This window comes from Herpailurus yagouaroundi, unplaced genomic scaffold, assembly GCF_014898765.1.
Source record: "Herpailurus yagouaroundi ecotype Mexico unplaced genomic scaffold, PumYag 29, whole genome shotgun sequence".
Classification (NCBI taxonomy): Eukaryota; Metazoa; Chordata; class Mammalia; order Carnivora; family Felidae; genus Herpailurus; species Herpailurus yagouaroundi.
Window position 1 is genome coordinate 75,846,789 of NW_024412377.1, and position 14,593 is coordinate 75,861,381.

Genomic DNA, 14,593 nt, shown 5'->3' on the forward strand with positions numbered 1-14,593 from the left:
ATGAAGACTAACATCCTAGAATGGCTGGACAGCTCCTCAGGATGGGCTTTCTCATCTCTGCTGCTTGGAGGACTGGGCTGCAAGAAACAGTATCTTGCAGTATTTAAAACAAACAAACAAACAAACAAACAAACAAACAAACCCATACAGGGATAGAATCATGGGAGAAACGGATGGTTCAGTCAAACCTGCACTAAAGAGTGATAACTGTAATTTCTTGCCCTGATATATAAGACTTCTGTTGTTTTAGAAAATGATTCAAAGATTCTTTCAAATCAGTTTATCTAATCAGTCTACACAAAAATATTACAGAGTTTAGTGACTACGGTGAAATCATAGTTCATGTATAACAATGGTAAAAATGAGCTATGCTGAATTTCTGTAGCTAATTTCTAGGAAATAGATATGGCCAACAGTAAGTTTTATTTCATATCTGAGATTAGCATCGTTTAATACTCAAATAGTTTTCTTATTTCTACTTTGAAAGCTAAAAGTAAAGAGATAAAGACTAGAAATCAAAAATAAGTTGCCACTTAATTGACTCTCTGATTCTGGAAATAAAATATTTTAATTAAGTTCCACTTAAAAAATAAAAGTAGCTTCTTACTCCCACACTGAGCACATTAACATTTTCACATACAGAAAGTTTAGGTACATTCAACTGTTTACAAGACATGTCTCCATATAATACAAGTACATTCACGTGAAGTATATGAACTTATATAATTGTATATATTTGTGACTTTTGCATCTGGTACCTTTTAAAACTAACACTTAATATGTTTATTTTCTAAATGTCAATTCATAGGTGATGATTTAAAGTTAGGAGAGCCTCCTGAAGAGTTTTAATAGTTGTGTTCGTATGAGAATTCAATAATATCCTAAATACAAGCTTCAAAGTAAAGCTTTAGCAACTTAAGTTACCTGACTGGCAATGCATGGAATTCTTACCAGGTTGTATTGTTTGGTTTACAGTTTAAGTCATTCAAGTGGCTTATAATTATTTGTGCACTAGGGGATAAAAAAGCACCAATACAATAAATATTTTTTCACATCACAGATGAAATCACAAAACAATGATCTCAATTTCCTTTCAAAATCTAATAGTTTGAAAAGAGCATTTATATCCAACGTTCAATCTTTAAGCTTTCTTAGTGAGATCAACTGATACACTAGAGATAAGAATGGAAATGCTAAAAAGAGGTGTTATGCATAATACCTCCTAACTACAGAATTGAGACATTCTCCTCACACTGCTGATATCCATTTTTGAACTGGTTTCCTTAGATCTAAAAAGAACTCTGAAAATAAGTGTAACATTTATAAACTTATCAACTATGTCTCTTAAAAAGAAATTCTAAAGATGTCTTTCTTCCCGATACATAAAGCAGTATTTTCCTGATGAGCAAAAGCACCTTATGATAAGGAAATATATAAAGCAAGTATTTTCTACAAATTAATATAGAAATTTATGCACATAAAGGTGTAGTCACCCCAGCTGTATATGTAATATTTTAAATAATACACAATAAAAAAAAAAAACCTCAAAGCACATATTGGAAAAATAACCCATATGCTAGTACTCCAGTTATTAAATATTGCAGCATATATGTAATTCTAACAATTGGAGGAAAAAAGTTTCTAACCCAAATGGTCAGTGAAATCTCTTTGGAAATATACTTTAAAAATCTATAATATGTAATCCTGGCTGTCAAATTCCAACTCAAGCTATAGGTTTTTATAGCTGACATACAATCCCGTGAAAATGAAAGTATGTATAGAGGTCACCTCACAGATTCTTGAGTAAACAGCATTACTGGTGAGACACTGGGACAGGCTAGCTGAGGTCTCCTGTCGTTTTCTTTACAGAGGGCACATAGCAAACATAATATTAAGAATGACAGACCTTCATCACCGTAAGTTTTGCTAAAATGTTAATAAACATTGTTTTAAACATTTCAAGATCATGAGAAAAGGTCCTTACCTGAATATATACAAAGAATTCTCTAGATTTAACATATTTTAAAATGAATACAGAGGTGTATAAGGAGAAACATCAATTACTTGCTTTGACAGTTTTCAGTCAAGGTTTATTACGTGTCTTTTTCTATCGAACAATGTGATTTTTATAAATATATGGAGCTCCAGCTTCCGCTAAGATTTCATTTCTTTTTCCCAGTGGTTTTTTTGTGTTCATGCATTTCTGTTTTGCTAGCTATAGTCTTTTTTCGAAATGAGGTATTAGGAACAACGGCATTAGAAGGTCCGCTGGTAGCTATACAAAAAAAGAAAAATTGTTTAGATTTTCACAAGCAATTCACGTTCAAATACTACTGCTAAGTGACAAATAATTAACTTTATAACTGTGATGTAGGTGAAACATTGTAAATATTCAATAGAGCATTTTTAACCTTTTAACTTTTTAGAATTCAACATCAATACAGGAAAGTAATGTCAATGGGGTGTGTTCCAAATTTGTCTTTTCACTCTACATTTTTCCTGGAAAACTAATTTATTCCATCATTTTTAACTACCATCTATCTATTGTGCTAACGATATTCAAATGTATACTTTTGGTCCAGGTCTTTTCCCTTACTTCAAGATCTGTTTATTCTGTTTATCCTATTAGAAAACTATAGAAAACTATATATATTAGAAACTATAGGGGCGCCTGGGTGGCGCAGTCGGTTAAGCGTCCGACTTCAGCCAGGTCACGATCTCGCGGTCCGTGAGTTCGAGCCCCGCGAGTTCGAGCCCCGCGTCGGGCTCTGGGCTGATGGCTCAGAGCCTGGACCCTGTTTCTGATTCTGTGTCTCCCTCTCTCTCTGCCCCTCCCCCGTTCATGCTCTGTCTCCAAAAAATAAATAAACGTTAAAAAAAAAATTAAAAAAAAAAAGAAACTATATATTTCTATATAGTTTCCATAAATATATATTAGAAAACTATATATATTAGAAAACTATAGAAAACTATATATATAACTGACAGTAAACATAAACTTAATATGCTTAATACTGAACTTGTCATTTCCCCTTAAATCTATTTTTCCTCTTTTATATTACCACTACTTAAAAAGTTCAAATGTTAGAAAACTATAAACAGTCTTGACTTAGAACTCATCCTTCTACATCCAAACCAACATTAAGCCCTTATGAGTTATCAAAAAGTTATTCTAAGATAGATGACACTTCTGGTATGGATGGGCAAGCTCCTACCAGACTAATTCTGCAGGTTAACAAGTATAAATTCTGGATAAAATATGAAAAACAACTACTTGAAGACACTGAAGAGTAAACAAAAGCAGGTGTATACTGGAAAAAAAAATCAACACTTGGAGGAAGGAAACTCATGTTGAGTCCCCCCCACCCCCATTTTTTTGAAAGCTGTAGGCCTAAGGAGAGTATCTGGTCTGAACACGTGCAATGACTACAACTAAACATAAAACTCATTCTTACTAGCATGAAGAACCAGAAGATAAGTACTGGAGCAACTATAGCTGCTGGAAAATCAGGTGGGAGATCCCAGAAAGGGAGAGCCTCCAGTTCTTTGTATAAAACATGATCACATTTATGGCATGGGGAGGGTAGGCTCCAAGAGTACAGCTAAGGCCAAAAGGAAAGATGTGAAAGATGAGCTGCTGACTGCTTCAAGGAACACAGTTTTGCAACATGAGTTTGCCCAAGGTTAACTCTTTGCTTGAAAAAAACCCAAACAACTCAATACTCTTGGGAAAAGCCTAACAAAAATAACAGTCTGGAGTTTATACAACATCTCATTCATAATGTCTAGGATGCAATCCAAAAGTACTCAATGTATGAAACAAAACAGGAAAACATCTTTCTTCTTGGGAATGGATAAATTGGTAGAGACTATTTCTGAGGTCAGCTAGATTAGTACACAAGAATGTTAAAGCAAGTACTTTAACTTACTCAAGAACAAAGGAAAATATGCTTATGATAAATAAAATTTTGGAGATCTCTGAAGAATCAAAAAAGAGTATCTAAAACTAAGGAATAAATATCTGAAAAAAAAACCCACTAGATAGCTTAACAGCAGAATGGAGATGATAGGTAAAAGTGAACATCAACCCAGATTATTAAAAAAAAAAAAAAAATTTCTAAGCATGCTTGCCATAGACAAATTGCTGAGAATCAAAGCTAAAGAAAAAATATTGAAAGCAGGCAGAAAAAAATAATTCAACCCACTGCACACATTGGGACAATTCAAATTACCAAAGACTTCTCATCAGAAACAATGGGAACCCTAAACAGGACACAACACCTTTAAAACACTGAAAGAAAAAACTTTCTTCCTCAAATTGTCAATCAAGACTTTTTCAAATACAGTAAGAGATCTGCAGTATAAAAATGCTAAAGAGATTCAGGTAGAAGGCAAATAAAACCAGATGGAAACAAAGATTTAGAAAAAGGAATGAAGACTGATGGCTAATGTGTGGATAAATAAAATACTTTTTTCTATTCCAAGTGTCATTAAAATACATGACTGTATAAAGCAAATATTCTAACATTGTATTGTAGCCTTTATAATATATGTGGAAGTAACATACATGGATAACTATGTGTCAAGGATGGGTGGAGAGGAAGGTAAATGAATCTACAGAGTTGCAAGGTTCCTACATTTTACACTGAGTAGTATAAAATTATCTCTAAGTAGATCATGAAAAGTTAGGTGTATTTATAGCCACTAATTAAAGAATGATACAAAAAAGTAAAGGTACAAAGTCAGTAGATAAGTTAAAATAAAACTCTAAAAAATATTTTTTTTTAATTTTTTTTTTCAACGTTTATTTATTTGTGGGACAGAGAGAGACAGAGCATGAACGGGGGAGAGGCTGAGAGAGAGGGAGACACAGAATCAGAAACAGGCTCCAGGCTCTGAGCCATCAGCCCAGAGCCTGACGCGGGGCTCGAACCCAGGGACCGCGAGATCGTGACCTGGCTGAAGTCGGACGCTTAACCGACTGCGCCACCCAGGCGCCCCTCAAACTCTAAAAAATATTGAATACAAAACAAGGCAGAAAAGAATAAAAAATAACAATCAGAATGTATAAACCAAAAATATAATAACATAGTAGATCTAACCCAACCATATCAATAATTACAATGTTAATGAACCAGAAACATTGCAACTATAAGGCAGATATTGTTAGAATGGGTTTTTAAATTTTTAAAAAATATTTATATTCTTTGAGAGAGACAGAGAGAGAGAGAGAGAGAGAGAGCACATGTGGGGAAGGGGGAGAGAGAGAGAGAGAGAGACAGACAGACAGACAGACAGAATCCGAAGCAGGCTCCAGGCTCTGAGCCGTCAGCACAGAGCCTGATGTGGGAGTCAAACCCATGAACTGAGAGATCATGACCTAAGCCAAAGTTGGATGCTTAACTGAATGAGCAACCCAGGTGTCCCTAGAATGGGTTTTTAAAGAAGCCAAATATATACTGCCTACAAAAAAAAAAAAAAAAAAAAAAAAAAAATCCCTTACATATGAAGACCACAGGTTGTTTGGAAAAATAATCCATGCATACAGTAAGCATAAGAAATATGAGGTAGCAAAATTCACATCAGATAAACTTTAAGACAAAGCATTACTAGGAATCAGAGGGAAATTTCATGATGATAAGTGAGTCCATACATTAGGAAGGCATACCAAATATGTATGTATGTAATCACAAAGCTTCAAAGCACAGAATAAAAACTGATTGAATTAAAGGAAGAAAAAGACAATCGTACAGCTGTGAGTGGAAACTGCTCTCTAAGCAATTGATAGCACATTCAGAACCTCTCCTCCCATCCACATGTCCCCACCCCTCAAAATAGGAAAAACACATAAGATATGAAAAAGATTATCAGCAATTCTGACCTAATGGATACTGATAGAACATTACATCAATGAACTATGGAATAAAAATTCTTTTTTAGTGCTCTTGCTGCATTTAAGATGTACCAAGTCCAAATGTTAAGCCATAAAATATCTCACATTTAAAATACTAAGACTGTACAGTATATGTTTTGTAAATGCAACGGTATGAAGGAGTTGGTAACAAGACATCCAAACTCCAACCCCCAAATATTTGGAAAGTAACCAATATGTGTCTAAATACTCCATGACTCAAGGAATAAATCACAAATTATAAAGTATTTTTAACTGAATGAGAATGAGAATTAAATGTAACTTTTGTGAGATGTAGCTAAAGAAGTACTTAGAGGGAAACTTAAAGCCTTAAATGTTTATATAACAGGAGAAGAAATGTCTAATAAAAAGTGATTTAAGAAACTAGAAAGAGAATAAAGGTCAACCCAAAGTAAGTAGGAGGATGGAAATATTAAGAGAGAGAAATCAGTGAACTATAAAACAAACAGCTAAAATCTGGTTCTTTGAAAACACCAACAGAATGGATAAATCCCTAGTGGGAATAATGAAAAAAAAATCAAAACACAAATTATCAGTATCATAGTGCAGTGGGGCGCCTAGGTGGCTCAGTCAGTGAAGTGCCTGACTTCGGCTCAGGTCATGATCTCATGGTTCGTAAGTTTGAGTCCCACCTTGGGCTCTGTGTTCCAGAGCCTGAAGCCTGGAACCTGCTTCAGATTTTGTGTCTCCCTCTCTCTCTGCCCCTCCCCTGCTCTCTCTCTCAAAAATAAAAATAAATATTAAAAAATATTTAAAATAAATTAAAAAAGGATAATGAAGTAACAAGAAAATTGACAACTTAGATAAAATGAACAAATTCCTTGAAAAACCAAGTTACCAAAGCCATGACTAAAATGTAACAGAAAATTAATTCTATCAAAATTTAAGTAAGAAATACCTCTCTTATAAAAAACTTCATTCAGAAAATAGATGGAAGAAATACTTCCAAATCATTTTGAGACCAGCATCATCAGCCTGATACCAACATTTAAAAGACATCACAAAAACAAAACCCAACATGAAAACAAAAACAACAACAAAAACAAAAAATAACTACAGACGAATCATTATCTTTTAAAAATGCAGGTGTCAAAATCCTCAAGGTCAAACTGAATCCAGCAACATATATATAAATTATTCATCATGACCAAGTGGGGTCCATTCCAGGAATGCAAGATTGGCTTTTATTGGCTTATGTTATATTGAAAAAGTCAAAATAACACCATTTCATCTTTATTATTTAAAAAGGCATATGAAATAATACATTTATTATGTGTCTAATATATAGAGAAAAACAATGGACCATGATTCAAAGAGCATTCAAATCTTAGGCCTACGACTGTTATGTGAACAGGGATTAGTCACAACCTCTGCAATTTTTTCATCCGTAATGGCATAAGAATGGTATTGATCTCTGAAGGCCATGTTTAGAAATGTATGAACAAAAAAAGTGTTTTGTAGCATAAAAAACTACACAAATGTTAGCTTTGAGTTGTATATGGAATACACTGTAATTTATATTTAAGATACTTTTTCAGTGTCTGTACCCGCATATATTGATTATTTAGAAGGTGCAAACTTTGTATTTAAGATATTGCCTTTAATGTATAAGGCCGGATAACCTGACAGAACTATAATCAGGGATAAATGATCAAGTCAGTGGTACAGAGTGTTGTAAGAGTTCTCGTTTTGGTAATCATATAAATACATCACCAGTGGAGGGGGCTGGGTTGGGAGTAGGAAGTAAAAGGAGAACATTTTAGAAGAAAAATGACCTGAGTATCACAAGGATTTATTTGGGAGGAAGTGAAGAGTTTGGCAACAGTGTAACAACAGCAACTAACATTTAGTGAGTGTTTACTATGTATGTCAAGTACTTTACATAGGTAAGTATTGCATTCATTTCTGACAACCTTTAAAAGAGTACTATTACCCCGATTTTATGAAACCGAGGATCGGAGAGGTTAGTAACTTACCCAAAATCATAAAGCTAATAAGTAGTAGTGTTGAGATTTTAATCTAGGTCCCTCTGACTCCCAAGCCTAAACTATTAACCAAAAGAATTTGTGAGAGCACTAAAATGAGGAAAAGAATGAAGAAATTTCCAGTGAGGATACAGTCAAACCTTGGAGCTACAAAGAAGTCTCTCAAGAAAAAAAAGTATAGGGTAAGAAAAAGTGAACAGGTGGATGACCCTGTCTGGCATAGCAAAGTAGGAAGAACAACTGTCAGATAAGACTAGAAGAATCGGGTAAAGGGAAATAACAGCAAGGCAGAGTACACCATGGAAGTCAGAGTAAGAGAGGATTTCAGCAAGGATCAACCACACAGTCAAATATGCCAAAAAATAAGACCAAAAAAAAGTTGGGGTGTCTGGCTGGCTGAGGCAGTAGAGCATGCAACTATTGATGTTGGGTTGTGAGCTCAAGTCCCACGTTGGGTGCAGGGATTAGTTAAAAAATAAAATCTTAAAAAAAAATAGAAAAAAAGCTGATAAAAGATAGTTGAATTTGGTACTCATGTCATTAGACTGCACATGGAGAATTAAAACACTGTAAAGAAAGAGACAAAAGGGGCGCCTGGGTGGCACAGTGGGTTAAGCGTCCGACTTCAGCCAGGTCACGATCTCGCGGTCCGGGAGTTCGAGCCCCGCGTCAGGCTCTGGGCTGATGGCTCGGAGCCTGGAGCCTGTTTCCGATTCTGTGTCTCCGTCTCTCTCTGCCCCTCCCCCGTTCATGCTCTGTCTCTGTCTGTCCCAAAAATAAAAAAATAAACTTTAAAAAAAAAAAAAAAAAAAGAAAGAGACAAAAATAGGGGGCGTGTAGGTGGCTCAGTTGGTTAAGCGTCCAACTTCAGCCCAGGTCATGATTTCATGGTTCATGAGTTTGAGCCCTGCGTCAGGCTCTATGCTGACAGCTTGGAGCCTGGAGCCTGCTTTGGATTCTGTGTCTCCCCCTCTCTCTGTCCCTCCCATGTTCATGCTCTGTCTGTCTCTGTCTCTCAATACTAATAAATAAATGTTTTAAAAAATTAAAAAAAAAATCTTTCATATAAAATGACTAAAGTAAAGCCTAGACTCAAAAGAAAAGCAATAGGAGACAGTTCATAAGTTAGTTTGGAGAACAGTATGAGTATGAAATATTTTATTAACAGATACAGTGGCGGGGGAGACAACAGAGGAAAAAATACAAATACATCAAGAGACTACAATAAGTTTTTAACTCTAGGAAGTATAAAGATCCTTTTTAAAAACAGATTTTAAACTCAAAAGGCAAGCTATTACTACTCCTCTAATTGCGCTACAGAATCCACAAATTCACACACTGCTAACCTGGCTTGCTGCTTGCTTTCGTATTCTTTAAGGTAGCTGGTGGTGTTGGGAGGATTTTTGCAGGTGTATATGTATTTAAAGATATTTTTCTTCTCATTACTGGACTGGAACGTGAAGCTGAAGAGGCTGAAAAGAAAAAAACAAAACAAAACAAAACAGATATGGCAGTTCAGTAATTTCCTACCAAGTCCTTACATTTAGAAATTTCTAATGACATATTTAGTGGACTTAGGACTATACATTACACGAGAAAATAGACAATGCAAGGTTTACAAAGTAAATTCGGCTACATCATCTTTCCTATAAAAAGTTCTCTCATGCTCTTAGCCCAATAGATGTTCTGTTTATACTGCAAATAATAAGCATTTAACAGTATTTACTAATGGCATGCCAAGAATAGAGAAATGGACTTAATTTTATTGTCCTGATAGAAACTCAGATTCTTAAGGGATGGCAGAGAGCTAATGGAATAATTTTACTGCCTAGTTAAAAAAAAAAAACAAAAAAAACAAAAAAAAAACCAAAAAAACCTCCCAAATTGTTTTTCTCTTAAAAATATGAAGTAGAGGGGGCGCCTGGGTGGCGCAGTCAGTTAAGCGTCCGACTTCAGCCAGGTCACGATCTCGTGGTCCGTTGAGTTCGAGCCCCGCGTCGGGCTCTGGGCTGATGGCTCAGAGCCTGGAGCCTGTTTCCGATTCTGTGTCTCCCTCTCTCTCTGCCCCTCCCCCGTTCATGCTCTGTCTCTCTCTGTCCCAAAAATAAATAAAAAACGTTGAAAAAAAAATTAAAAAAAAATATGAAGTAGAGATTCAGGGACAGTTACTTTATAAACACTATGGTCTATTAATCTATTATATTTATAAGTAATAAATCAGACTGTCTCCCTATATTACCTAGTGAGATTTATCTTAATGCAAGGACTTTTAAAGATTTTTTTTCCTCTTTCTAATCAAGGTGCAGTGGTTGAGAAGCATGAAAAGGAAAAGTACGGTAATTCTGAAGTATGAAGTCCTCTGGGGAAGGAGAGCTTCTGGCATGAGCTTCCAGGTTCTTAACTGAAGGGAGGTGAGGAGTTAACAAAACACCAACTCGCCTGCTTTTGCAATTTTTGGAGGACCTGATAGCAATAAACAGCATGTCTCTGAAAATCAAATACGTGAGCCAGTCACAGCAAATGTGTTTCATGTGGCTGACCCGTATCTACACTGAATGAATACAAATCCTATTGGCAGAAGCTCCAAGTAGTCACTAACGATATAACATACAAGTGATGACAAAAATCCCGAAAGCATCATGTAAAGCACTACACCACTACTAAGCTCTTTCCTGCTTACACGTTTGATCCTGTCTCGTTAACTTCCATCTCTAACTTATCCAGTTAGTATTTCCACACCTTCCCCCCATCTGATACTGTTAGTGTTCCATTGTAAGCTAACTTCTAGTTGCCACAAAATTGATTTAATTTTGTTTGAAGTGAGGAAAAAGCCTTTCTGAATGACAGAGGATTAACAATATCGGCTTCATTATAAATAGCACAAAATCAATATAGTCTACATTATAATGCTAATTCCTTGACAATTCAGGGAATTAAGTATAAAATAATATAAATATACTGTGATTACTAAATATTAATTCTGCAGTTACAGTGTAAAATAGAGGATTCAGAGGCTTCTATTACAGCTGGCACCTATTTTCTTTTTTTAATATGAAATTTATTGTTAAATTGGTTTCCACACCACACCCAGTGCTCATCCCAACAGGTGCCCTCCTCAATGCCCATTACCCACTTTCCCCTCCCTGCCACCCCCCATCAAACCTCACTTAATTCTGCAGCTACAGTATAAAACAGAGGATTCAGAGGCTTCTATTATAGCTGGCACCTATTTTCTTTACTACTCAAGAAGAACCAAAAAACCATACACTCAGAAGACATGAGTTTTTTAGTATTGCTTGACCACTAACCACTTGATTTCCTCAATGGTGTCTAAGTTTTTTTTTCTTTAAAGAATAATTTTTTTTCTCAAATGAAATCTTAAATAAAATAGATGAAAACATATACTCTAGTTGAAGCAGCCATGCACGACCTAAGGCCTAACCATTCAGCATCATCTTCTTAATGGAATTTCCAAAAGCTCTTGGGAATACAGTCTGAAGACCAATGAACTAGCTTGATTTTAAGGTTTATTCAACTCTATGAATTGCATTAACTGTATTTACGTTCTTATCTAGTTTCCTTAGTAAGTAATGGCAGGAAATTTTAAGAGAACTAGAGAGAATATGGGTACACCTTATATCCATGATATAGAGAAGAGCTAATCTGAACTGGAAAAGGAATTTAATACCCTTCATTAATACACCTCAATAATATACTCTGATTAATTGAATTCACTAACCACAGAAATAAAGCCATCATAATAAAACAGCACCACAGAATATACCTTCAGAGATTTTCTTTCTGTAAATGTTCTAGCACAATTCTCTTTCCAAAACAGATGTCATTACTGCTGTTACCTGTAAGTCACTCACTGAAAATCTTCTAAATTCTAAATAACATTGATATCTATCCTAAGTTCTTTTTTACTAATTAGAACTTTTCTTTCATTTTTATTTTAAGATTATAAATCCTTGCCCCAGTGAAGCTGTGAAACATCAAATATAAAGGGGTAAATGGTAAATGAGAATTAATTCAGGTTCTCCACTGCATTCTGAGGAAAAGCATTTTCCATTCTATCAGCTAACAGGGAAAAGAAGATAAACATACTTCATTTTCCTAACTTTGACCTCACACAGCTTAAAGAAGTTATTTCATTTGGAGTATTATCAATTCTCAGAGTCAGACACATTCACAGGAAAACCTTGAAATTAAATCCTACTTCCTAAAACCATTCCTAAAGTGAAATATTTTAGAACATAAACCCAAGAATCTCTCCATTGCCATCAATGATTGAAACCTGACCTCTACTACTATACGTGGAAGAAAAGGGAAGCCCACTATACTGGAGAAATGCAAGGGGTGCCATTTAGACAGAATACAATGTGACGAGAACGCTCTAGAATAATACAATGTGAAAGCCAGAAAAGGGAAGAGAACAGCAATACACGAAAGTGGCTTTCATTCTAAGACCTCTGGTTTCATTCTTCAGAGAAACACATTTATAGTATGCTCCTTACAAAAAGAAGAAAGGTATACACTCAATGTTTGTGACTTTACAAAAAAAAAGGACTAGCCCTAGCAAGATTCTTAACTAAGCAGAGCATGCTCTCCCAAACTGGATGCTTCCTAAACTGGAAATTCCCACAGGCTGAAGGATCCTATAGAGCTGAGGATCATAGTAGTCAGCTGACTTCTCATACCCAAAAAAGGTACCCCTAAAGGTTTCCCAGAATGATGTCCCTCAGAATAGTGCTACATGGTGTCTAAATGTGTCACCAAAAATGTGTCTTCGCAAAAAATAAGTTTTAGAAAATCTAAGTATACAGTTTTCCTACATTAATGTAACTCTGTCTCTCCAAAGGGAGGCGGGATATAATACACAGTTTCCAAAATTTACTGAGTCATGAATCCCTTTTCTTCACACACATGCATTCACTTTTGCAGAATATTTTCTGAAGAACATAATTTGAAAACCTGTTGTCCTAATTTGCTCTCTTTAGTCAAAAGCTCCTTCTGAATCATTGTGAATATGTACCAGAGGTGGTGAGGCATGGAATGGTATTTGTGCATGTGTGGGTTAATGACAAATGGTATTTTGTAGTTTTTAAAAAAACTACAATAAAAGTTTATTGTAAAATCACACACAGTAAGAAAATGAAAAAAAGGCCATCAGTCTATATTGTTGACTTCTATTGCTGGGTCTTAGATTTTTTTTTTTTTCCTTTTTTGGGAGGAAAGTTTTTTGGGAGTTATAAAGAAAAGTGGTGCATTCCACATCAATAACACCAAAGAATTTCAAATAATGTTCCTTTATACCCCCTTCTCTCCTAAAATTTTATTCACTATCACTACTTGATTTTGTTGTAATAATTCTTCTTATAGTCTGATAATATCACTGCCACAAAATAATGAAACTAATAACAATAACAACAGCAACAACAACAACAATAACAATAATAATTATTTTCCTACAAATTTCAGGGGTCTTCCGTGGAACTTCACTTGATGGAGAAGCAATGGAAGCAAGAAATTCATCCACCTGCTTTAAAGACAGGGCATTGTGAAGAGTTTCTAGAGGACAAATAGATGGCACCATGGAATACAATTCAAAGCCTGAAAAAAAGAAATGAAAAAAAAATTTGGATATTTAAAAAATAACTAAGAAGGAAGATGACCATTGCTTAGAACTGTACAGGTTAGGTCTTTCCAATCTATCACATGCAATCACATGAGATCTCTGAAGTCATGACACCAGATGCTATGCAATATGGGACTGGAACAAGATGTGACAAAGATTTCATTTTAAATGTATTCACATAGTACCGCATGCACACAATTTCATTCTACACTTTAGTAAAATCTAAGAATGATATTTAAAGAAAAAAAACTGGGGGGAGGGGACAGAAAAATTACATTGTTTAAGTTTGTACTTTATAAAAATCAGGTCTATTTGACAGGTGAGTAAGTTGATGCCATGATGTGTCTCTGATGCTAGGATGTTAAAATTAACTTCTTGTTGAAAAATGATTACATTGTAGTTACTTGAGGAGTGATTTTAAGTAACTTTTCTAGTAATACCAAGGCCAACAATACTCTCTAGTGTGACCTGAAAAACCACACTCATTCATTTATGCTGAAAATCAAATTCCAAAACACATTTTACCTACCTTTATTGAAATAACTCAAATATTGTATTGTTGGAAATTGCTAGCTGAGTACCGTTAGGCCAAGTAAAAAGCAATACAAAATACAGACATGTTTGCATTCAACAATGGCACAGAAATAGAAAAATTTCATGAAACAAATCATGCACATATATATTAATACCATCAGTGAAACAAAACTGCTTACAATATACACTTTTTTAAAAAACAAGATATAGGTTATTCGCTTTTTATAAAAATTGCCTGTTGATTTAAATTTTATTCAACTGAATGGCTTTTAAAATTGCTCTCATAAACAATTAAAGTAGTAAGTCTTCCTGCACCTCTTCTTTCTAACATTCAAACTAATTTCCCTCCAAAGGAAATACTTTTAATACTTAGATTAAGATTTTATATAAAGGCTAACGTTATTAAATAAAAAGTAAAAATTAATTAAACTCAAACAGACTACAAAATTCTCTCCTTCAATAGGCATGTGCTCATTTTAACACTGACTGATATTTACTTAATTT

The 14,593-nt window shown here is 34.8% G+C and overlaps 1 protein-coding gene across 22 annotated transcripts in view; it reads right to left on the reverse strand.

Moving 5' to 3' along the window:
* Positions 1-543: 543 nt before the first annotated feature.
* The window catches only part of PPIP5K2 (diphosphoinositol pentakisphosphate kinase 2), a 72,257-nt gene continuing 58,207 nt past the window's right edge, over positions 544-14,593 (reverse strand). For all 22 annotated transcript variants that reach the window (XM_040447334.1, XM_040447352.1, XM_040447327.1 and 19 more), the window contains 3 exons: positions 13,390-13,530; positions 9,264-9,389; positions 544-2,275 (listed from right to left, as the gene is read on the reverse strand). In XM_040447334.1, the coding sequence (XP_040303268.1) occupies positions 2,163-2,275; positions 9,264-9,389; positions 13,390-13,530 (380 nt within the window). In that variant the 3' untranslated portion in view covers positions 544-2,162. The remainder of the gene's footprint in view (positions 2,276-9,263; positions 9,390-13,389; positions 13,531-14,593) is intronic.